Consider the following 24,666-nt stretch of genomic DNA (forward strand, 5'->3'; position numbering starts at 1 on the left):
GCTGCGTAAAAACTTGCTGGATAAGTTGGTGGTTCATTCCGCTGTGGCGACCCCAGATTAATAAAGGGACTAAGCTGACAAGAAAATGAATAAATAATATCTGAGTCCAAATCTCATCCTTATAATTATAACCTCTTCTTTTTTATTTCTACAACATCATAGGCCTATAGAGTTTTCTTTTTTCCACATGAATTGTCGTCTCTTATTATCTGTGTTCCACGTTTCCTGCCATTCTTTAGCAATATCTTCAGTAATAATATTTAATTTACCTTTACTTACAGAAGCATTAAAGGGATAGTTCACATAAAAATCACAATTCTGTCATTTACTCATCCTTTACTTGAGCCAAACCTGTTTGAGTTTCGTCTGCTGAATGCAAATGAAGAGAATACGGAGGCAAAAACAGACATGGTTCAGCTGTTCTCATTTTGGACCTGGCTGCTTTTTTTAACATTTTCTTGCACACAAAATGTTCTTGGAACTCGATTACAATTGAACCACTAAAGTCACGTCACATGTTTTAAAAATGTTTTTGGTTCCTTTTCTGGACTTTGAGCATCTCTGGACTCTTGCTGTCTATGACAGATGAAGGAGCTCTCTGACTTCATCTAAAGTGTCTTCATTTGAGTTCTGAAGATGAGCAAAGTTCTCAGGGGATTAAACAACAGGTAGAAGGACAATCCTACACCTACGTGGGCAGGAACCAAAATGAAATATACAGATTTGCCCATCATTTTAATATAATATGTCTTACAGAGTATGTGAACTCTATTAATTACTGCAAAACATCAGAATGTTATTTCGCATTACGTCCATATAGGAGTGATTCAATCTTTCAACACTTAGTCTTAGTGGATAATATAAATTAAACAAAATTGTATTAATGTTTGATCAACTTCAAATACTGAAAGTCTTTGTATGTGAGAGAGATAGCAGATGTTGTGTGAGGTGGAAAATCTTTGTATGTGAGAGAGATAGCAGATGTTGTGTGAGGTGGAAAATGAAGGAGAAATGTATTATGTCATGACTGCAACAGTGAGTGGCAAAAAATACTGAAAAAAAAAAGACTTTGCCAACAGATTAAAAACAAATCTTGATTCTATTATTTCTGAAACTCAGTCTGGGTTTATAAAAGGCCGCCATGTTTCTAATAACATAACATTAGTTTTGGATTTGCTTGAATATGCTGATTCTATTCATTCAGATGGTCTTATTCTTTTTCTTGATTTTTATAAAGCCTTTGATACGGTTGACCTCCAGTTTCTGTTTAAAGCATTGAGGTTTTTTGGATTTGGGGAAACTTTTGTTAACACTATGGCAATGTTTTATAAAGGAATCAATAGTTCAGTGATTGTTCATTTTAATACTTCTAATGGATTTGATATTTTGTGTGGTATTAGGCAGGACTGTCCAATCTCTTCCTTTTCATTTTTATTAGTTTTTATTAGTTCTTAAGCATTGTGCAAAATCAAGATTTGAAAGAAATTTCTGTTTTTGAAAGGGAGATTAAGATTTCACAATTGGCAGATGACACCACTTTATTTCTAAAAGATGACTCAAATGTATCAAAGGCTTTAAATTTAATTTCTGACATGTCAAGTGTTTCTGGTCTAAAGCTGAATATCTCCAAATGTGAGATAATGCCTGTTCATAATTTGAGGTAGGAATATATAGAAGATATCCTTGTTAAATCCACAATGAAATGGTTATTTATTTATGTTATTAAAAATCTTTTAGTGAGACAGCACTTGAATTTTTTTTTTTTTTTTTTTTTTGTCTAGGATCAGCAAAACTAAAAATATTCTTAATTCCTGGCTACAATGGGACCTGTCATTATATGGAAGAGGGTCTTTCTCATTTTGTATATCCGACTTTATCTTTATTTGTTGAAAACAAAGTGGCCAAAGAAATTAATACTGTTTTCTTGAAATTTATCTAGAAGAACAAACCTCTTAAATTAAAAAAGGAAGTTCTCTTTTTAATAGTAAAGCAGAGGGGGTGTAAATTTATTAGATTTTTCTGACACCATATACATTTTTAAAATTAGTTGGATAAAGAGATGCCTAACCAATCCAACGTCTTTTTTTTTTTATTCCCAACTACTTTTTTTTAACAAAATCTGTAGTCTTTTGTTTCTTCTTAAATTTAATTATCTTCCCTACAAGCTATCTTTAGCTTTGTCTAAATTCCACCAGCAATGTCTGCTTGCTTGGAAGCTTGGTTATGTTCACAATTTTCTCCTCACCGATTATTCTTATGGAATAACCGAGATATTACAATCAAAAACAAATAATTATTTTTCCAAAGTTGGTTTAAAAATAATATTAATTGGATCCTTTGGTAGGTTGTAAATGGTTCACGAAAGAATGTTTCCTGCATCATCAAACAAGCACTTTTTTCCAACTTCTCCTAATGAATTTAATAAAGTTGTTAAGGCAATATCACCCGGTTTAGTTCACCTAGTTAAAAGTCACTGTACATTTAACTGTAAATTTGCTTTTAGAAGGTGTTAGTCTATTAGATAAGAAACTTAACAATAGCTTTGCGCGTCAAATTTTACAATTTAAAAGGAAAATTTCTTCTAGAGGAAAGTTTTACTGGAGGTCTTTGGTTAAGGATATAGACTGGAATAGAACCTGGCTTTTACCTGGGTAATATTGCATTTTCAACGAGACAAAAGAAATACATTTTAAAATTTTTACATAAAATCTACCCTGTAAATTCTAGTATTTACAATTTTTTGGACATCGACAGCTTCTGTTCTTTCTGCAAACAAGCAGAGGAATTAATTAGGACCTGAACACCACGTGATAATTAGAGGCAGGTGTGTTTGATTTGCGTTGCAACTGAAATCTGCAGGAAGGTGGCTCTCCAGGAACAGGGTTGGCCACCCCTGCACTACTACATATGTTTTTGATTGTCCAATATCCAAGCAATTTTGGTTACTTCTAAATTCTCATATATCTGCTTCTGCCAATGCTGTGAATTGCTTTAATCTAAAAGACAATTTTTATTATAATAACCCAAAAGCTAAATATCTGGAACGCATCATACATTTTTTTATCTTATATGGCAAATTTTGCATTCACAAACAAAAATTCACAAATAATTACCCATCCTTTGTTCATTTTAGAATAGAATTTATTTCCCTCTTAAAATCACTTTATCTTATTAAGAATTAAAAAAATCTAAGATTCCTGAAATATTATCCAGATGTATTTAAAGAAGATTTTCAATTTTAGTTGCTTTCCTTACAGTTATTTGTTAATGTGTCATTCTAATTTCATTCGTTTAATTTAGCAATTTTATTATTATTATTTTTATTATTATCATTAATAATAATACTTTAATTGTATTAATATTTTTTCCTTTCTTTCTAATGGTATTATTTGTATTTGTATGTGGTTTTAGATATTTTTTCTTATGACAAAAAAAAGTGAATTAACTGGAGAAAGGTTTGTTTTAAAGCTTTTACACAGATATAAAGCGATTGATTAAAGTTTCAGGTTTTTCATCCAATGATGTACCTGCTGTTGACAATATTATTTTAACCCTTTATACAACGTAATACTATTTTACTCAAAGTAAAAAGAACTATTGAACAAGGTACGTGTATTAAGTGCCTTAATGAAGGTTTAATTGATTAAATAACATAATTTCACTTCATTCTAAGTATACATCACTTTATATAAGAAATGGAGTACTAGTTTTAATCAGCTCATTTGTGGCTGTTGTTTCTTGCTCGAACTTACTGGATTTATTTTTGTTAATTACTTTCATATAAAGAAACTGTTGAAGAGAAGTTATTTTGTTACTATTCATAGTTTAATTTATTTTAAACAGAACATTTTTATTGCTTTGTTAATTTTTAACAGGATAAAATGCCCAAACGCAGAGAAAAACTATATATAATAAGTCATGACTCATGACTAAGAGTAAGTGGCAAAAAAAGTTAAAAAAAAAAAAGACTTTTATTTTGGCGTGACTCGTGACGTCATAAGCCTGCGCCGCTCTCGCGCTGTGATTCAACTGGAGAAAGGTTTGTTTTAAAGCGTTTACCCTTATATAAAGCGATTGATTAAAGTTTCAGTGTTTTCATTCAGTGCTAAATTATGTACCTGTTGACAATATTATTTTAACCCTTATACAACGTAGTACTATTTACTAAAACTTACAGTAATGAGGTCTATTTTTTGAATAAAGATAGGATAAACTTTTTGTTCCGGAGAGGAAATTTGTCTTGTGCAAAAAAGTGCTATAAACAGACAATAAGATAAATAAAACAAACAAAACAATTAAGAAGATACTTGAATAAAGTAAAATTGTGTAATAAGTGTTTTAATGAAAGTTTAATTGATTGAATAGCGCAATGTCATTCCATTATAAATATACATCACTATATATAAGAAATGGAGTACTAGTTTTAATCTGCTGATCAGTGGCTATTGTTTCTTGATCAGACTTGTCTGATTTCTGTTTGTTAATGACTCTCATATAAAGAAACTGTTGAAGCAAGTGTTGAAGAGAAGTTATTTTGTTTCTGTTCATAGTTTTATTTATTTTAAACAGAACATTTTTATTGTTTCGTTCATTTTAAACAGGATAAAGTGTCCAAACACAGAGAAAAACTCCTGCTGAAGCGACTGATCTCCACACTGTTATAAAGATGGCGTTTATTAAAGAGGAGAGTGAAGATGTGAAGATTGAAGAAACATTCACAGTCAAACAGGAAGATCTGCAGGAACAAACAGGTTGATTTTCATTCTCAAAGACCAACTCAGTCATTTCATCCTCATTCAGATTAATAATAAGAATACTAAATTAAATCCATCTTAAAGCCCTGAGTGTGCTGCCTAGTTCTCTTATATGCACATTAGCACTCATTGAAAGAGGAATGAGTTTATTTCTTGTTACTTGTTCTCATGTTTTTTATCATTATTTTTATGTATTATTAGTCTCCTATTTTCTCTACCTTCTTAAAGGGTCACGAAACACCAAAAACACATTTTTTGAGCTGTTGACAGTCGTATATGTGTCCCACACTGCTAAAAACACTATTAGGACACCTATATTTCACTAAAAAGTGTAAATTGGTTGTTTTTGCGTTATTTCAAGCAAATTCGTACTTCCTGTTTGAAACGAATTTTTGAAGCTGCGTCACGGTCATGACATAATAGCGTGTATTCCAGCGTGCAGACTGGGCGTCTGTGCCAGAGTGTGTCTTATTACGTCTTACAGTGTGTTGCATTAATGCTTGAGTAAGGCTTGGTTCAAACCAATCAGCGCGCTCTATTCTGCAACTTCATTAATATTCATTAGTGTCACTGTTTACACCAGAGACGCCACGTTGTGTTGGCAAAACAAGCGTGGAGTGTTGCTTTTATAGCTTAAAGCTTTTATTAGCTTGTAGTCTTCTCTTCATAAAGACGCGGCTCTAGTTGCTGGTGATTGTTCTGTCTCTACAGATTTGGTAAGTGAGCGACCAGCGCTCTTTGTTTATTCAGTTTGTTTGTATCGAATTAAGTTAACTATTGCACTGAGTGCAAACTTGTTAGCACCGCATTTTGTGACCGGAATAACACACGCGGCTTTCTGACGCTACCTGCCGAGTGCATCTAAGTTTCCGGGAATTGCGGAGCTTTTTTTTCTCTCATTCGCCGTGCGGTATCAAACATTGCATGAAAAATACACGCTTAGAGCAGATCCTCGAATCAAATATCGCATTTGTCGCGAGGGGCATGAATGAATTCCCTGAATGAAAGAGCCAAACTGCAGTTAAAGTCCAACATTTAATAATCTGGCAAATAATTCAACTACAGATGTCCATGTAGGTTAAACACAATGACTGTAAAAAATACACCATCCCTTTCTCGTATAAGTATTTTGACTGAAACTCGCGCGTGCCCAAATAGACACTCTCACACCATCCCACTTTAATTCCTCCGACACTCCCCCCTAAACAGAGCTGGACACGCCCGCTTTTCTGACTTTTTCCGAAGTAGAGGTGTGAAAACACCCTGCTAAAACGAGGGGGTTTCATGGCCCTTTAAGGTTATTGCTTTTCTAGTTCTCCTTCTGTTTGTAAAGCATCATTGAGCACTGGCACAACAGGGGTGTTAGCTTGGCAGTAAACTTCCTAAAAACTCGGACGGGAAGCCATCAGGGCCTGGTGCTTTTCCGGTTTTCAATTTTGTGATTGCATTTTTAACTACACAAGGTGTTATATGTCCTTCTAATGCCAACTGATCTGAATCACAGAGGGATGGTAATTCTAAATAATTAAAAAAAGCTCTTAATATGTTCAATTTTGTTTACCTCAGAGCTGTAAAGAGTTTTATTGAAGTTTTTAAATTGATCATTAATTCCCTGTTGATCAGTAATAATACTGCCATCATCCTTACTAACTGCTGCTATAAAACCAGCTGCTGAGGAGTTTTTCAGTTGGTAACACAAAAACCTGCCAGCTCGTTCACCAAGTACACAATGAATCTGGCGTGATCTTATGTGGAGATTCTCTGCATTTTCATCTGTCAAGGAGTCATATTGCTCTTGCAGAAGTCTTTTCTTATGAAGCTCTTCGGAGGGTGATGTTGAGTGAAGCTTATTTGCACTAGCTTGATATGAAATAATCTGTCCTCTTATATATGCTTTCTGAGTATCCCATAGGATGCTATAACTTATCTCTGGGGATTCGTTTGTCTCAAGGAAGAAATCAATTTGAGCATTAATAAATTTTACAAAATCTTTGTCTGCCAAGAGTCTTGAGTTAAACCGCCATGTACGTTGGGGGATTACATTGCCTTGAAAATATAGCTTTAGTGAGACTGGACAATGGTCTGAATTAACAATACTACCATACTCTACTTCTGACATTAAGGGAAGTAACTGCTTGTCCAGGAGAAAATGGTCAGTCCTGGAATATGTTTGATGCACAGGTGAATAGAAGGAAAATTGCTTGGAAGGTGGATATTTAAATCTTCAGGGGTCACTTACACCATGTGTCTGAAGGAAGGAGTTGATACATTGTGCTGGCTGACTTAATGTATTACTCGAAGAGCTAGAGCGGTCCAAAATTTGGTGCAAAGCATAATTTATATCGCCTCCTAAAATAAAATTGTGTTTGTCGAGACTAGGCAAAATTGAAAATAAATCTCTGAAAAATTGTACATTGGCCAGGACTACAGACGTGTTAAAAAGTTAACCTTGGATTATTATGTATCTGCCATTTTTATCCAACACTTTTGAATCCATAACAAACTGTACATTCTTATGAATGAGTACAGCAATTCCCCTACTTTTGTTATTGAAGTTAGAATAATATATTTGTGTATAGCCTCCTCTATTAAGTTTAGAATAGTCGTTTTTCAACAGATGTGACTCCTGTAAATAAACATTATCAGATTTTAACTTTAAAATAAAAATTTGACATGGCAAGATGACTACTTCCAGATTTAAGCTTTAATAGCTTTGAAGTCCAACTACTTCATTTAGACTGGAACGGCCCACTATGCATAGACATAATCTATCGCCCACCTCACTCCACAAAAGATTTCATCAAGCACTTCATTGAACTGATCGGCAACATGACAATTTCTGACGATCGTTTCATACTAGTAGGCGATTTTAATATTCACATTTGCTGTCAATCAAACTCTTTTGCTCAAGATTTCATCAACCTGTCATCAACCTTCGGCATCACTCAATGGATACATAAAACCACACACGCCCTGGGCCACACACTGGATCTCCTTTTAGCATTAAGCTTTCCAACATTGTACTCTCCCAATTTTTAATTTCCGATTACATACCTATTCTATTTACGCCATCCCTCACGAAGATTGCATATTGCCTTTATACGCCTACCATGCTGTCAACAATCTACACATCCAATTTTAGCTCGAATTTTAACCAGCGCTTTACCGATTTCTACGTCAAATCGCGCCTAGATGACCCTTCATCAGAACTGGATGCAGAGCAACATCTGGATCTGCTGCACTCGGTCTGCCAAATAGCGGCTATCAAATCTGCACCCCTGAAATTATGCAGACAAAAAATAAAATCTGAACCTTGGAAAATGTTAGAGACACGTACTTTAAAACAAAAATATTGACAGGCTGAACATAAATGGAAAAAGGACAGACTTACCATGTCTCTTCAACTTTTCAGATCTGCTCTGTTTTCTGTTTTAGAAAAAAAATGTACTTAATCAATTACAAAGATTTCTATCCCAGAATAATATCGCTGAGCCTTTTCGATCTGGCTTTAGGCCGGCCCATAGCACTGAATCCGCTTTATTAGGAGTTTTGAATGACATCTATCTCCTCACTAATGCTGTTAATCACGTGGCCTTAATTTTGCTGGATTTATCCACAGCCTTCGATACTATTGACCACTCTGTGTTATTATCTCAGCTAGAGTCCTGGGTTGGGCTGAAGGGTACAGTGCTGAAATGATTTAAATCATACATCTCCGACAGGAAGTTTTTTGTCAAAATTGGTAACTTTTCCTCCTCCACGGCACCGTTAACGTGTGGTCTTCCCCAAGGCTCAATTCTAGCACCTTCACTATTCTCTCTTTATATGCTCCCTCTAGGTTCTATTTTCAGTAAACATGGCCTGCATTTTTATTTTTATGCAGACGATACACAAATCTATATGTCACTCAAAAAGGAAAATGAGTCCTCTGTTGTGAACTCCCTTTCACTATGCTTGGAAGAGGTAAAAGCATGGCTTTCTGAGAAATTTTTATTTCTAAATGTGGAGAAAACAGAAGTGATTTTATTTGAGCCCAATGATTTGTCTGACTGTAAACGCCCCAGGCTGGGTAACTTGGAGGAGTTCAGATCACCCCAGGTACGTAACCTGGGCATAACATAAGACCAGAACTTAAAATTTGATAAACATATCTCAAAAGTGGTGGGAAATAGTGTCTACCAACTCCACCTTCTTTCAAAAATGAAATCCTCTCTTCCTTCACACTCTCTAGAAATTGCCATACACGCACTTATAACCTCCCGGTTGGACTATTGCTACTCGCTCTATTTTGGGCTGCCTAAGTCTCAGATTGCTCGCCTACAGTTAGTTCAAAACGCAGCAGCTAGATTCTTAACAAAAATCCCAAAATATGCACACATCACTCCTATTCTGAGGTCTCTACATTGGCTACCGGTGACACAAAGAATCAAATTTAAAATCCTTTTCTTTGTGTATAAAGCCCTACATGGTCTAGGCCCTCATTATTTATCCCAACTGATTGTTAATTACACTCCTCCAAGACACTTGCTTTCCGCTAATCAGTTTTTATTAAAAGTTCCAAAGGTCCACATACACTTATAAACACAAAACAACACAATATTGAAACCTTGCATGTAAACTTGGACACACTTCCAGCTACTCCCACTCTTAACTAGCTGACATTTGTGGGACTAACATATAAAACAAAACAATTTGAACAGCTCTTGATGTTTTACTACAAAGCTACCTCATTATTGACTAAATATACTTGAGAACTAGGAATAACAACAACAAACATGCTATAGTGGTCATTTAAAACATAGCCGCAGAGTGACATTAACAGTTGTATTGTCTTTGACAGCCCAGTGCACTCTCATTATTTCCTTCAATTTAATGGCTTTTTCAAAATATAAAAAATTTCAGAAAAGTAGTGGCTTTTAATCACGAAGGTGCGTTGCGGTTCCTTTTCATCCACTGGTTTGCTGCTGAGAATGCTGTGTGCCCGGTCCAGAAGTGGGGTCTTCTCGAGGTTCACGGTATCTTTCAAGAGGCCAGCTACAAATTCCGTCACGCGTCTGCCGTGCTCCTGTCCTTTGTAACTCCTGTAATGTGGAAATTTGAGTGGCGAGACCTCTCCTTAAGATCCTTGCTTAGGTCTCTCAGCAGAGCCAGCTCCTTTTTCATGATTCTAAACTCTTTTTCCAGGGTAGTAAGAGAGTCAAAGTATCCACCCAACACAGACTCCAGACCAGACAGCTGCTTCCACTCTGGCGTTAATGTGCTCCACAGCATTGCATAACTCTGTCTGAAGCTGGTCAATTTGATTGCAAAGTTCATTTGACTGCGCTATGGCCTTTTCTTCAATTTAGCAATCAAATCACCTTTTAGTGCATCAAAAGCTTGAAGGACTGCACTGTTATCACTTGTCGGAGCCATCTCTTTTTTTTTTTTTTTTTTTAGATGCAGCTGGCACTTCAGGGTTAGCACTAGCATGGAGGCTATTAGCGGATTCCGCCTCCCTACGCTTGCTTCGGCCATTATTCATCCTGATTCAAGTTGAATTACCCTCAGAACAGCTAGACTCATACACTTTTATAAACACTTGTTTTCCAGTATAGGTTAGGTTTAATTTAGGATAAGAGCAATATTAAACGAAATTTCAAGTTTCACGTGAGGACCTCAACAGTTTGCGTTTTTACATGGTGTTGCTCCAACCAGAAGTCCAAAACAAACAATATAACAATAATCACAATGAAACACAAAACCCTCAGCACTTATAACTCAAATGAAAGTAAAGGAAAAAATGCAAATGATTTCAGGCCAGCAGATTCATCAGATTTGAATATGGGGAAAAATAATAATGATGATAATAGTACAGGGAGAAAACAAAACAAAAGAAATAAAAAGAGAATTTGGGCAAGGAAAACAAAAACTTTTGGTCAAGGGAAATGAGAGGGGAATGGTGAATGTGGAGGTGTGGATGTGAAGGTTGAGGGCGTCGACGAACCCAGCCGATGAGTAGCAGTCACGGGTGTCTAACAGGAAACTCTGACACTGTCGACTGCCGGATGAAGGCTTTCGGCAGCTGACTCCATGCCAGCGAGATAAATCGATAAGTTGATTTTGTTCAGGACACACTGCACTGAAGTTTTTGGTGACGCACTCATTCACAGACGTCACGAGCACTTCAGTAACAAAACTGCAGTTTTTGCTTTGTTGCTTCAATACATACTTTTGCTTTTTGTTTCTCACAGCTATTCGTTAAGTTTACACTGTTTGTCTCGATCTGGTTTCTCTACTCTTGTCCCTGCACTGCAACAGTTCAACTTCTCTTTATTCTACACACAACATAATGCTGCCCTCTTCAACTCTCCTCCTCTTTCTTTACACTCTTACCCATTTCCTTTTTGACTGTCATCACAGAAAACCCCAACAATCATAAATGCATGATTATATGCTGTCATGACTTTGCAGTCAAAAATTTTTGTTATAATAGAGGCCAATGGAGAAAAAAAAAACTGCCATGAATATAATGAAAAGGGAGTAAATTTGTCCAGAGTGTATTGTTTGTTTGTTTTTTCCAAATCATTTTCCCAGAATATGTCAAAATAAGATGTCCTCAAATATCAGTCCGTTTGCTGAAACTCAGAGAAAGTTTTGGCCAAATTAAGCATCAAAATCAACCCAGAATTGATGAAAAATGACCCAACGGCACACAAGGGGGGAAAGGTTCAAATTTCAGCCTTTATGCAGATGCTGTACAGATGTGTCTCATGTCTGTGAGGCAAATATTCTCAGCTGTTACCCCAGAACTTTTTTTTCTGATGCGTTCACCAGTCAGGCACGGAATAAACAAGTATTCCCTGTCTGCTTTACAAATTTTTGAAAAACATTTTGTTGTGATTAGGAATATATACGAATGAAAATTTACTGCTTTCTAATCTCTGTCTTATCAATATGACCAAAGTTATTTTTATGATCAATTATGTAAGAAATGCTGAAAACTGGACAGACACTGTTTAAATTTACTATAACTTCTATGTTAAGCGGCTTTGACATAATTTGCATTGCAAAAGCACAAGATAAAGATTAATTGAATTGCATCTGCTTAAATGTGTACACGTTAATGGACCAAACACAACATGATCTGATTTATTTTACATTTAATGTGCATCAAAATTACAGTGTGTGTAGCCAATATTTCCAGTGTCTTTTCACTTTTCAGCTTTTGATGAGAGTTTTTAAGAATTATTGTTAACTAATGTTTATTTATTTATTTCAGACCTAATTGAAGAGAATGAGGGCAGTAAAGAGGAGAAACATTATGTCAAAATTGAGGAAAAAACTCATTTACAGACTGATGATATTTTGAAAAGGAGAGACAAAAATTGTTTCACCTGCACTCAGTGTGGAAAGAGTTTTGGAAGAAAAGACAATCTTAAGATTCACATGAGGATCCACACTGGAGGGAAACCATTCACATGCACTCAGTGTGGAAGGAGTTTTGGAAGAAAAGACAATCTTAAGATTCACATGAGGATTCACACTGGAGAAAAACCATTCACATGCACTCAGTGTGGGAAGAGTTTCAACCAATCATCAAACTTTAATCAACACATGAGGATCCATACTGGAGAGAATCCATTCACATGCACTCAGTGTGGGAGGAGTTTTAACTGCTCATCACACCTTAATAAACACTTGAGGAGCCACACTGGGGAGAAACCATTCACATGCCCTCAGTGTGGGAAGGGTTTCAGCCAATCATCAAACCTTAATCAGCACATGAGGATCCACACTGGAGAGAAACCATTCACATGCACTCAGTGTGGGAGGAGTTTTAACTGCTCATCACACCTTAATAAACACTTGAGGATCCACACTAGAGAGAAACCACCACTTAAGCCGCGGTTACACTTGACCTTTCTCCCCATAGACTTCCATTCATACACACGTGAATGCGTCAAACCAGAAAGGTTAGTGCACCAAGTTTCGTAGTTTACTGCCTTGCAAAGTTCAAGCTTGGTGAACTCTGACCTGCAAAACCACATTACTTGACTATGTTAGACCAATCGAAGATCAAAACATGACCTCTCTGGGCAGAAATGTAAAATATGGACTAATTGCTCACTTTTTTAATGTCTAATCATCTTGGTTAATCCTGTCCCTTTTCGCAGCTCTGTACAACAGAATTTTGCATGCTCAAACTCTAGTGTGACCGCAGCTTCAGTGTGGGATGAGTTTCAGTAACTCATCAGACCTTAATAAACATATGAAGACCCACACTGGAGAGAAACCATTCACATGCACTCAGTGTGGGAAGAGTTTCAACCAATCAGCAAACCTTAATGAACACATGAAGATCCACACTGGTGAGAAAGAGTATATGTGCTTTGAATGTAAGAAGACTTTTCTTACAGCTGCAAAATTGAAACTGCACCAGCCAATCCACACTGGAGAGACCGTACAAGTGTTCACACTGTGACAAGGTTTAATCAGTAAACACATCTGAAAACACAAAAGAGGATTCACACAGGAGAGAAACCGTACAGATCTGATCAGTGTCTACAGAGTTTCGCTAATTCGACGCAGCTTTAGAAACACATGGACAAAAAGTTGCACACATGACATGAATGCAGCAAAACATTTTTTGATGTGCACAGGATGTTTCATGTCTGAATAATGATTGAAAAGGCTGAGTGACGGTATACAGTTTTCCAACACTCCTACACTTCAGTAGGTGGGGTTGCAAATGTGTCGCGTTTACCATAAATGATGATGGCGGCTGAAAGAAGAACAGCTTCATAAACATCTGGCAAACAGCACTTCTGCGGCTTGAAATCTCTTTGCAAGTGATTTTTACATGTGCAGATACATCTGTACTCTACTCTCTAGTGTGTTCATGTAGCTAGTGTTGTTTTGGATTATGTTCTCTATCTAACTCCCTGAACGAGAAATCCAGATTGGAGTATGTGGTAAATCCATTGGATCCAAAAGCATTGGATGCTGGCATTGCTCATCAATGGGTATATAAAAGTTGTTGTGCTAGCTACCCCAGGACCCTGTGGCTACTCGGGAGTCCTCATGTCAAGACCTACAATCTCATTAACTCTTTATCCTCATGGTTTTGATTTGCGTTACTTATATCATGTAGTTAAAGTGTTGTTGTGATTTATACCCTAAGTTTTTAGCTTCATTATTAATTATCCCTAGACATTTGTTGGTTGCTTTGATTGATTGTTCTATGAGTTACATTTATAATAAATAATTAGCATTCAAGCTATTTTATTGGCTCATCTCTCTTTTATGTTGTTACTCAAACAAGCGGTTCATAACACTTTGTAAAATGTTTCTGGTTGTATCCGAGATCTTGTCCTTTCAGCCATGACCATAGGTGTGAGCAGGAATTTTGATTGAGCGGTAAATTAAGAACATTGCCTTCGTCTCAGCTCCTTCACCCCAACAATCACATCAACTGCTTTATTGCTGCCGCTGCACTGATCCATCTTTTAATATCACATTCCATTCTTCATGAAAAATATAAAACGCAGATACTCCATTCGGGGTAAGGACTCTCCTACGGACTGGCGATGGCCACCTTTTTTCAGTCAAGCACCATGGTTTCAGTCTTACAGATGCTGTTTCTTTCCCTGCCATGTCACACTCAGCAGAAATAACCGTCAGATCTGTGCATCTCTGCATGATGGAGCTGTGTTAGCAATGTCCTCTTTGGAGGACAACTGATCATCTAGAATCACCCTAAGATTTCTTACTGAACTACATGGGGTAATGGTGTATGATCCCAGCTGGATTGCGAAATTGTATTGAATGTGTGGAGTTGCAGGGAAGGTGATGTAAGCAGATGAGTAAACAAAGTAAAAGTGGAACAGAGTGTTTCTGCTGCACTATTTACATCAAGAAGTAAGAACTGTGAGTGTGAGGGAAGAGAGGATTTAACAGTGGAGAAGTGTGTGGAGGGCAAACCAATTTTTACTAGTAGCAATTTACTTGTTGAAATCAACAATTGAATTTTTGATATCAACAATTAAACAGAACAGAACTACTAAAACTATGAATCCATCTCATCACCAACTCCGCCCCCTCAGGACAGCAGAACCGTTCGTATAAACAAAATCTCCCTGGACCATCAAATAAAGCAACTAAGAAAGGCAATAAAAAGCAATCCCACGGAACCGGACAAACTGCATCTACCTTGACATTCCAAAACATGGACAATCCACCGGATCATGATGCCACTATTGGACTTCCCACCCCCCTCCCTTGGCCTCCAGCTCTACTTATCCAGCCACCCCTTCCACTCTCAATCCTTCTCAATTCTCTCTCCCATCCTACCACCCTAACTCTTTAACCCAGCTTATTTTTACCCAGTCTTTTCTCTACAAATCCTAATGCTCTTCCTCTCCCTACTCCTTTCCCCTCTTCCAGTATCCCAACCTTTTTCTACTCTATATCCCTTCACCAAGCACCCAACTCCATTACTAACCCTCCCCAACAGTCTACCCTTCCCACTCACATTTCTTCCGCACGGCCCCCTTCACCCTTACCACAGCCACACCCCTTCTCATTCCGCATAATGCTCCAGTCCTGGAACCACCCCTGATCTCCAACGCCATCAAGAACCTCATCCTATCAGGTGCTGACATTGACCTTTCTACACTTCTTTTACCCATAGCACCTCCCTTGGCAGAAGAACAGGTGGATTGCTGTGAATTCACTATTACACTTAAATCACCCGTTAGCTCCCAACCCACACACTTTCATTAGCTGAATTTCACACAGCATTCGCACATTATACAGAAACCATCTGTTCAGTCCTTCCTTATAAGAGGCTATGGGGGAACACATTTTTCACACTTACCACAAATAATTTTTTTGCAAAATGCGCTATTCGCGTTACTCAGTGGAAGGAATGTCTCTACTGGGGGGCCTTGGATACAGATGTTTACAACGGAGTTTTTTTAGGATGCTGTAATCTTTCCTGCACGGTCTGCTGTTCAAATCTGCACACGACCACTTCCTGTCCCTTCTTAATCCCCTCCTCTGACAAAAAACTACAAACCCCAAGATCCAACAGCTACGTACCCCGCCCCTCTACCTCTGCTATCCCCGCTCTAAATCCTCCTCCTTTCTTTTCAAAACCCTCCTCTCTGTCTTGCAATAACTTTAATATAGCAAGATGCTTTTGCCATCTTTGCAATTACTTTTTACATGTTTGGGTAAAAAAAAATATTTTCTTTTGAGAAAGCGTAGCGATGCCTTAACAACCACCTAGCAACACCTTAGCGACCACGTTGGAACACCTTAGCAACCGTCTAGCAACACCTTAGCGGTTGCTAAGGTGTTGCTAGGCCGTTACTAAGGTGGTTGCTAAGGTGTTGATAGACGCTTGCTAAGGTGTTCCTAGGTGGCTGCTAAGGTGTTGCTAGGTGGTTGCTAAGGTGTTGCTAGGCGGTTGCTAAGGTGTTGTTTGAACTGTTCAAGGAAGTACCTAACCAGGTTATCAGCATAGTCACAGTAATGAGCACAGGTGGTTGGGGAAAGCATCAGATAGATACTAACCGACAGTGATTGTAAGTTGTTGTAAAGTGGTGTTGGAAGAATATCCTTCAGTACTACTGGACCAGTGTACAGAAGAAACTGCCTAAACTCAGTAGCTTTCCAGCGATCCAGTTCAGAGAGTGATTGTGGCTTTCGTGCAAATTCAGAGGGTATGTATTTTGACATTCCTACAAGACTCTCTGAGATGTTACTTATTATATGGAAGCTCTGTCTGTTTTTTAGGTTGCCCTTGGTCCAAAAATTGATCATCTTCCTTGTCACACCGAGGCAAACATCATGCATATAATCCAGCATGAATTGTGTGACCATTCCCAAACTTAATGTATTGAGTATAGAGTGACCTCTGTGGTGGTTGTCATCATGCATTTCTGTAAATGACTCATCTGTCCTGAGTGGGGCATGTGTTTCTGGGAATATAATTTTCCGTCCCATATAAGATCCTTCCTGCGTGCAACGATCGCAACCACTATAACCTCCATGCCCCTTTGTTTGTTTTATGAATGATCGTGCAGGAGCATCACAGATAAAGCAGTCCAGGGAAAGATGAAACAGCCTTTCAGCCACAGTGAAACCTTGTCCTAGTGCGGAAACCTCCTCTGCAAAATCTTGGGAGATATTGGTTAGGATTGCGAGGTTTGCTGTTTCCACAGAAGACACCAATGACAAACGGGTCCCTTTCAAAATAAATTTTTCCTAAAATTGGCCAAATTTGCTTCTGTGAGCTTTTGAATAATGGCAGTCCATCTATATTGACCTGCATCTTAATTTTGTCAGTTTGTAACATCAGGGCATTTCTGTTTTGGAGCAAGTGTTCCAATATTCCAAAATGGACATAATCCCCACCATCCATTTTTTTGACTTTACGTGTGTGTGAAATTTTCATCAAAGTTCTCACACATTTAGGAAGTAAGGGGATGTGTTTGTTTAGAATTTTAAGTAGGCTGTCAGCGGCATTTTGTGTCACACCACACTCTACAACCCACTGACGCAGCTCATCTGGCAAGTCATCAAAGGAGCCTCTGTTGTGTGTCACTAAAATCTAAATCTTCTTCCTCGCTGAAATTCCTGAGGTAGTCTGTAAATCTGTCATCATCATCATCATCAGTGACATCATCAATGTGTCTTTCAAGGTCAGTGTTGGTGTTTGTGTTGTTTGAAATTTGAGATATTATCACAGTTCATTTCTTCATCTTGTCCTGTTTCAGAATTTGCCAGAAGATATTCAGCCACTTGGTTGTTGATGTCAAGTGTTTGTGTAGTTTGGAGATCATGAAGTATATTCTGGACACGCCTCCATTTGGTAACTGAACTCACACCTCTAAATTTTTCCATGTTTCTACAAGAATTAAAGCACAAAAATTTACATAAAATGATTTTTAAATAACATTTTAAATAAATGTTAATGTAGAGCACCAGTCTGGTCACATTACCATGATAATATTTTCGAAAGAAGATTCTTATGCTCATCGAGCCTGCATTAATTTAGTGCATTAACATTAATATAATAACATATTTTTCTATTTGACATTTTTATTTACTATAATTACATATTATATACAAATTTTTTTTTGCTTTTTTTGTACAAAAAAAAAATATATATATATATATATATATATATATATATATATATATAGATAGATAGATATATATATATATTTTTTTTTTTTTGTCAAAACTTTCCATAAATGTATTGCTCAGTCTGCATTAAATGTCTTGTCAATTCAAAAATACAAGTTGCCAACTAGTACAGCTTAACATTTTATGTTGCCTTAACTAAAAGCAGCAAGAACAATAATGTTTTTACAGTGTAGATAAGAAATTGTTCAAAGACTTTGACTAAATTAGCTGCCACATTAAATTATTATCTGATTAATTATGTGAAGTCTGTCTAATTTGCCTATTTGATAACTAGTCTACTTTTGGACTTTATGTGTTCTCACTATAAAAGCTAGCCCCTTTTAAATTGCCTAACCTAACTTAAAATATAATCAATATTCACAATAAAAAACTGTAATGAAGCAAAGAACAGAGGTTTCTCACTATCTTCCTAGTGCTAGTGGGTGATTGGAATTTCTGAACATGGCAATCAAGTATACTTGAACAGCACTGTTTTAAAATCCCAATGATCTGTTCAGACGAATAAAATGGGGAAATCCCTAAATGGGATCTGCCTTGAATACGTGCCTGGAGCAACTAGCAGTCACATCACTGGAAGATAGATAATCTCTAATAAAGGTAAGTTAAACGTTGTTTCATTCTAAATGAATTAGATTTTATGTTTTTTTGACGCACAGCGGCTATGAACCAATTGAAGTTTTACTCACCAGTGTCCAGTCGCGGAGACAGTGATGTAGACGCTAAAACTTTAGTTAAACTACAAAACAACGATGCAAACTACTTAAACACTAGTAAATAGTTAACTTAATGATTATTAGACGAACACTTGATCAGCAAAAAACTTAACGTTATATATACAACCTGCACTAAGTAAACTACAAACCTTAACCCATCAAACTGTACACTAAAACTACAAATACTAACAATACATGAACAATATAAACACTACAAAGTATACTTTAACCTAAAACCGAAATAACTAACTTTATCTACACAATATTTATCTAAAAAACGCGAATTCAATAGGACCAGGTCTATTTCCACCACCGTCTGCAATCAACAAACGTTAATGTAGTTTTTTCCGTTATAAGTACCGCTGACAAGAAGCATTACGTTTAATTAAAATATTTCCCCCTCTCGGTCAGGATCTGAATCGCATAACCACCTGGTTATCTTCTGCAAATTAGGGAAAAAGTGTGTGAGTGTGTGTGTGTTATCTTCTGCAAATTAGGGAAATAGTGTGTGAGTGTGTGTGTGTGTTTATCTATACAGATACACAGCTGTCAAGTCAAAATTCCTCCTGTAAAGAACAAAGGAATCTTCACAGTAATTCTTATAAATGGGCCATATCCTGAGCTGCTGCTGCGCTGATGGTCGTGGGGAGTGGAGAACATGAGTCTGATTCCAGCGACGCTCCAGGGACAGACGAGTCTTCGCTGAGGCCATCTTCCAGCCTAAACCACGGCGAATGAAGCTCTGCACAAGACTTTTGGCCAGCGGAGAAATTAAAATGGCCGTGCCCAACTGAGTCTGGTTCTCTCAAGGTTTTTTTTCTTCACTCCCCTCAGGTGAAGTTTTTTTTTCCCTCTCCGCTGTCGCCACTGCCTCGCATGGTTCAGGATTGGTAGAGCTACGCATCGATGAATTGACTCTTCAGTGTTTGAACTCTCAGTAGTGATTAAATCACACTGAACTGAGCTAAACTGAACTGAACTGAACTTAAACACTAAAACCTGAACCACACTGTTCCAGTTACTATGACCATTTATGTGAAGCTGCTTTGACACAATCTACATTGTAAAAGCGCTATACAAATAAAGCTGAATTAAATTGAATTAAAAAAATATTTCTTGTAAAAGTCAGTTTTTATAGTATTCCTTTATTTTAGTTTGGCTTAAATAAAAGCAATTAAACTATTTTAAGTTCAATAATATTAGCCTCCTTAAGAATATATTTTATTGTTCACAAAACAAAGTTATCCAGTAACTTTCCTAGTTAACCTGCTTAATCCTTAAAATTGCACTTTAAGCTGAATGCTGGAATCTTGCAAAATAACTAGTAAAATATTATGTACAGTCATCATGACAGAGACATAAAAAAAAATTCCTTTTTTTGAAAAATGAATATGATTTTTTTTCAGAGCTTGTTCATCCAGAATAATTTTTTAATTAAAGTTAACCTATACACTCTCAGGATATATTATAAGTGTTATTCAGCAACCCAAAAAGCAGTGGTGCCCTGAGAAAAATTTCTTAGTGGTGGCCAGAAAAAGCCACACCGAATCTTTGGGTGGAACACAAAAAATAATGAATTCAGTGTAACATTATATTTTTGTTTCTGGTAAATGAAATAATGTGGTTTTAATTTATTTAATTAATTAATCTTGAAATATTCCAATTTATTCCTTGAGGTAATTCAGCAAGTACATGTGCGAACCAAAAAAAAAATATATATATATATCAATATTTAGTTTATTTTGTCTTCATGTTTTTGGTTATTGAATTCATGTAGAAAATTGTGTGCCTGGTTTAAAAATGTTCTTGTTCATGACATCATGAATGGTGAATGTGTGTTTTTACAGGTCAGTTGATAGCAACGTTGTCTAGTGCCTGGAGTGCCAGAAGCCACAGACCACTCTCTGTACACCTGACCAGGCTGTGCATGAAGGCCAGCACACCAGCGGAGAGAGCCAAGGAGCTTTCAACAAGATGCCAATGCATGGAAAACTGCACTTTAGGATCTCGATGCCAGTTTGCATTCCGTCAAATAAGATATGTGCAACTAATGGACAAAAATTTTCTTTGTGCAATCATCCATATTTTTGTTTAATTGGTCCTGGGGTATGGTTCTTGCGTATGGTGTGACTGGTCTTGAGTTTCAAATTCCAGTCAAGGCCACTCTCATTAACATGAAATCACAACCTTTCTGCAGCTATTTTCTAGTTTGCATTTCATCATCATCCACCTAACATGAGACTATTAGTTGAAAGCCACCGGGTACTTGAAGTCAAGATCTCCATAACCAGAGCTTAGCTAAACCTTGTATGTTTGTAACGTGATTGGATAATTCAAGCAAGATCGGATGAATCTTAATTGAAGTGTGCAGCAAGTCTGAGAATTTGAAGCTAACTATTGTCCTCAGATCATTACACCTAAGCTTTGAGTAGACAAGTCAGGATTTTTTCACACAACTTAAAAGTAACCCAACAAACACAACTTGAACCCACATTCCCCAGCTTTGAAGGGTGATGCCTTATCCATTAGGCCACTGGGCCAATACTAGCATTTGCTATACTTGTTGTATGACTCAGGAAGTTCTTGTAACTCAGAGAACAGCACTTTAGGATCCCTATTGCATTCAGACGATCTGGTGTGTGCAACTAATGACAAATCAGCTTCTCTGAAGAGTTTTCCATTATAATGTCTTTTTGACCTAAGAGTATGAACCTAGCTTTTTGAAGGTCACACTGGATTGTGCTGCACAGCCAACTTCAAAAAACTGCATCAAAGACAACCCAGGTGGGACTTGAACCCACAATCCCCAGCTTCGAAGGCTGGTGCCTTAAACATTAGGCCACTGGGCCGATTCTTACTGCCTGTGAACTGTAATATGCATCCAGGGAGTTGCGTAACAAAAACAACATCAACAAAAAAGTAGATTGGACCGGTTTCACAGAATTTTTTTCTGGCACTGCCAAGCACTTCTACATGGCTTATTGGTCTTGGGGTATGATTCTCACTTAGGGTGCAAGAGGTCCTGGGTTTAAATCCTAGACGAGATCTATGTTTGTCACAGAAAAAAAGCAGTGGTGCTGTGCTGTGCTGTCTAGGGTGTTTATGTGTTAATTGTAGCACCTTCAGCTGTGTTTTCAGTTAATGAACATGTAGTGGATTTCTTTTCTAAATCAGTCTAACTTTTACAATTATACAGACACAAAAGAAGCATCCTATCAGACTTCTTTGAAGGAGTTATTTTAGAATTTTCATCATATTTTGCAACCATTCCTATAGGATTATTTTATAGTACAATACAGGAAAATCCTTTAGGATAATTTCTACAATATTTTAATTGGATCCAATTTATATCTTAATTAAGATATGCTTTTCTAATGTCTCTCTCAGCCTATTATACAATAGTTTTGAATGTTTAATGCAGTTTGCTTAAGCTCACCTTCATGTACTTGAGTGTACAGTTTTAGTGCACAAATTCCCAAACTAACATGTCTATACCAAAAACATATACAATGTCGCTAGACCAAACTGTGGGCTGGCCCACTCGAAACAGAAGTTCACTGAGGGCCCATAGCAAGTCCACACAAAGTTTAGTGTATATAGCCACAATGGGCGAAGTATAGGTATACTATCTGGGTCAGAAGTATGTCCTGTGAGCATGCTCTGTGGGCATTTAGTAATTAACAAGTTAGGTCCCACTAATACTAAGTTGAGTCCAGGCACAAAATGTGCCTATAAGGTCCCAGTAAAGCACTTTTATGCAGGGCCATTGTGGCTTTAACACAAAACAAAACTAGTTCACTTCTACTATGTAGCAAAATAGCACAATATCACTTCAAATGCATAGTTACATATTTTGAAAGCATAAAGAAAAATCAGTAATAAATGAAGCATCTAAAAATATAAAGACAACATGGACTATTTTTCAAAGGTTTGGGACAAAACTGCTTTAGTTTATAAAAATGCAGATATAAAAGTAACCTTGTAAATAATTATTCCTTTTTAATATGTTAGCTTTTCCATTTGAATATGTTAAAATATAATTTATTCCAATGATGTTACAGCTGCATTTGAGGCATTTGTGTCCTACATAAAATAATTTGAGACAAAAAAACAAAACATATAAAAATATACTTAGAAGAAAAACAAAGTAAGATTTTCATGTGTGTATTTTCTCTAACATTTGTACCTTAAAGTGTCACGAAACTCCAAAACACATTTTTTGAGCTGTTGACAGTCATATATGTGTCCCACACTGCTAAAAACACTATTAGGACACAAATATTTCACTAAAAAGTGTAAATTGATTGTTTTTGCGTTATTTCAAGCAAATTTGTACTTCCGGTTTGAAACAAATTTTTGAAGCTGCGTCTCAACCATGAGATAATAGCGTGTATTCCAGCGTGCAGACTGGATGTCTGTGCCAGAGTGTGTCTTATTACGTCTTACAGTGCGGCTCGAAGGACATCTTTTGCATTCAGAGCTGCTTTCGTGAAGAGATCATCTGCAACACTGCTCGAAGTTTACCATGGAGGTGAAAAGGAAGCTCCCTGACAAGGAATTGAACCCAGGCCACAGCGGTAAAAGCACTAAGTCCTAACCACAAGACCACCAGTGAAGGCCTGGCTAAAGGTTGCCCTCTAGCCTAGCTGTGGGCCTCCACCCAGGTGTGCTGCAGCTGCTCTGACAAAAATAACTCTAACGTTTGCAACCTCCTCCTGGAGAAGAGAAAGTCTCAGAGCCTGGTTCACAGTTCTTCTATGGAGGGACTGTCACATGCTCTGTGTAAAAGCATCCTATCGACACCACAACTTGCCATGACAACAAAGCACAGCATGCGTTGAAGGAACTCCATGTTTACCGGTCCATGTCCTCTTTCCAAACAGCATGCTAATGAGCACTCCTTGAACAGTGTGTGCCAGTGGCGCAATGGATAACGTGTCTGACTGATCAGAAGATTCTAGATTCGACTTTTGGCTGGCTCGATCAGGATTTATTGCATTGCTCTCAGTCAGTGCACTGCAGTTGCAGTTTGCCCCTGCCAGAGTTGTTTGGTTCTACTTTGGAGTGGATCAAGTTTCTGGGGCTGCCAGCACAGAGCCTGTGGGGTGCTCCCCTGGGTTCAAAGTCTGCCCCAACTGCTCTCATATCTTGGTCCCGTACATCCCTCAGGACTTCCAGAAGAAACCAGTACAGCCACTCTCCTGGGAAGACAGCAGTGACAGCTTGTAGACCAAAATGTTTGCTGTGAGGCTAAGGCGTTCTACTGCAGCACAGATACGCATTCGAAAAGCAGACAATATTCAAAAACAAAGTGCCAACCTAAAACAAGATTGCAGTCAAAATGACCACCTTAGACAAGTGTGAGCAATGTTTCAGTCTCTGTTATACGTCGGCAAATATGCCACACAGTGCAGACGCTCATACTACTGAAAAGGAAGTTACCTGACTGAGAAAGGTATAAATAGAAATTGGAGCCTGCTCCAAACGACCTGGTCAGCCCCAAGTGGGCTGTAAAAACCTCCTGGAGTTTTCATTCATTTAATGTCTGGTACAAGACACTGCGTCCAACCAGTTATGTTTGAATGTCAAACCTACCTCAATCCTTAAACCAACCTCACAGTTTCCTGCTGTGTTTTATCAACCTCCCAACCTACCCCAACTCTTAACCCAACCTCACAGTAACAAACCTCCATGTGGGTTTCATTGATTCAATGTCTCGTACATGGCACAGAATACAACCTATCGCAGTTTATTAAAATCACACCTACCCCAGCCCTAGGCCCAACCTCACGGTAACCTGCTGTGTTTTATTCAATTTTACTCCTACCCCAACCCTAAACACAACCTCAGAGTAAGCAGTTTATGTATTTTTTTATTTTTATGAATGACTACTAAAGCCACATTAATCGCAAACCCAGCCTACGTGCGGCATAAGCGCCTACCACTTAGAGGTCATCCAGCCGACTTGCAGTGTAATCTCCTCCACTTGTAGGTCTCTGAGC

The 24,666-nt window shown here is 37.5% G+C and overlaps 1 protein-coding gene, 1 non-coding gene and 1 pseudogene across 3 annotated transcripts; 1 reads left to right on the forward strand and 2 right to left on the reverse strand.

The window, feature by feature from the left end:
- Positions 1–4,009: 4,009 nt before the first annotated feature.
- Positions 4,010–14,016, forward strand: LOC148682137 (uncharacterized). Its single transcript, XM_088650740.1, has 3 exons — positions 4,010–4,039; positions 4,602–4,751; positions 12,016–14,016. Exons 2-3 carry the CDS (start codon positions 4,667–4,669, stop codon positions 12,729–12,731), a joined length of 801 nt encoding a protein of 266 aa, XP_088506866.1. The 5' UTR covers positions 4,010–4,039; positions 4,602–4,666; the 3' UTR covers positions 12,732–14,016.
- A 1,103-nt stretch (positions 14,017–15,119) lies between these two features.
- Positions 15,120–17,248, reverse strand: LOC148682138 (uncharacterized; annotated as a pseudogene). Its single transcript, XR_015942620.1, has one exon. The product of XR_015942620.1 is annotated as an uncharacterized LOC148682138, transcript variant X1 (transcript).
- Positions 17,249–21,440: 4,192 nt separating this feature from the next.
- On the reverse strand, positions 21,441–21,513 carry trnar-ucg (transfer RNA arginine (anticodon UCG)). The gene has a single exon. It is a non-coding gene; the product is annotated as a tRNA-Arg (tRNA).
- Positions 21,514–24,666: the final 3,153 nt, after the last annotated feature.

The sequence above is a fragment of the Danio rerio genome, chromosome 4, assembly GCF_052040795.2.
Source record: "Danio rerio strain M-AB ecotype USA chromosome 4, GRCz13ab, whole genome shotgun sequence".
NCBI classification, from domain to species: Eukaryota; Metazoa; Chordata; class Actinopteri; order Cypriniformes; family Danionidae; genus Danio; species Danio rerio.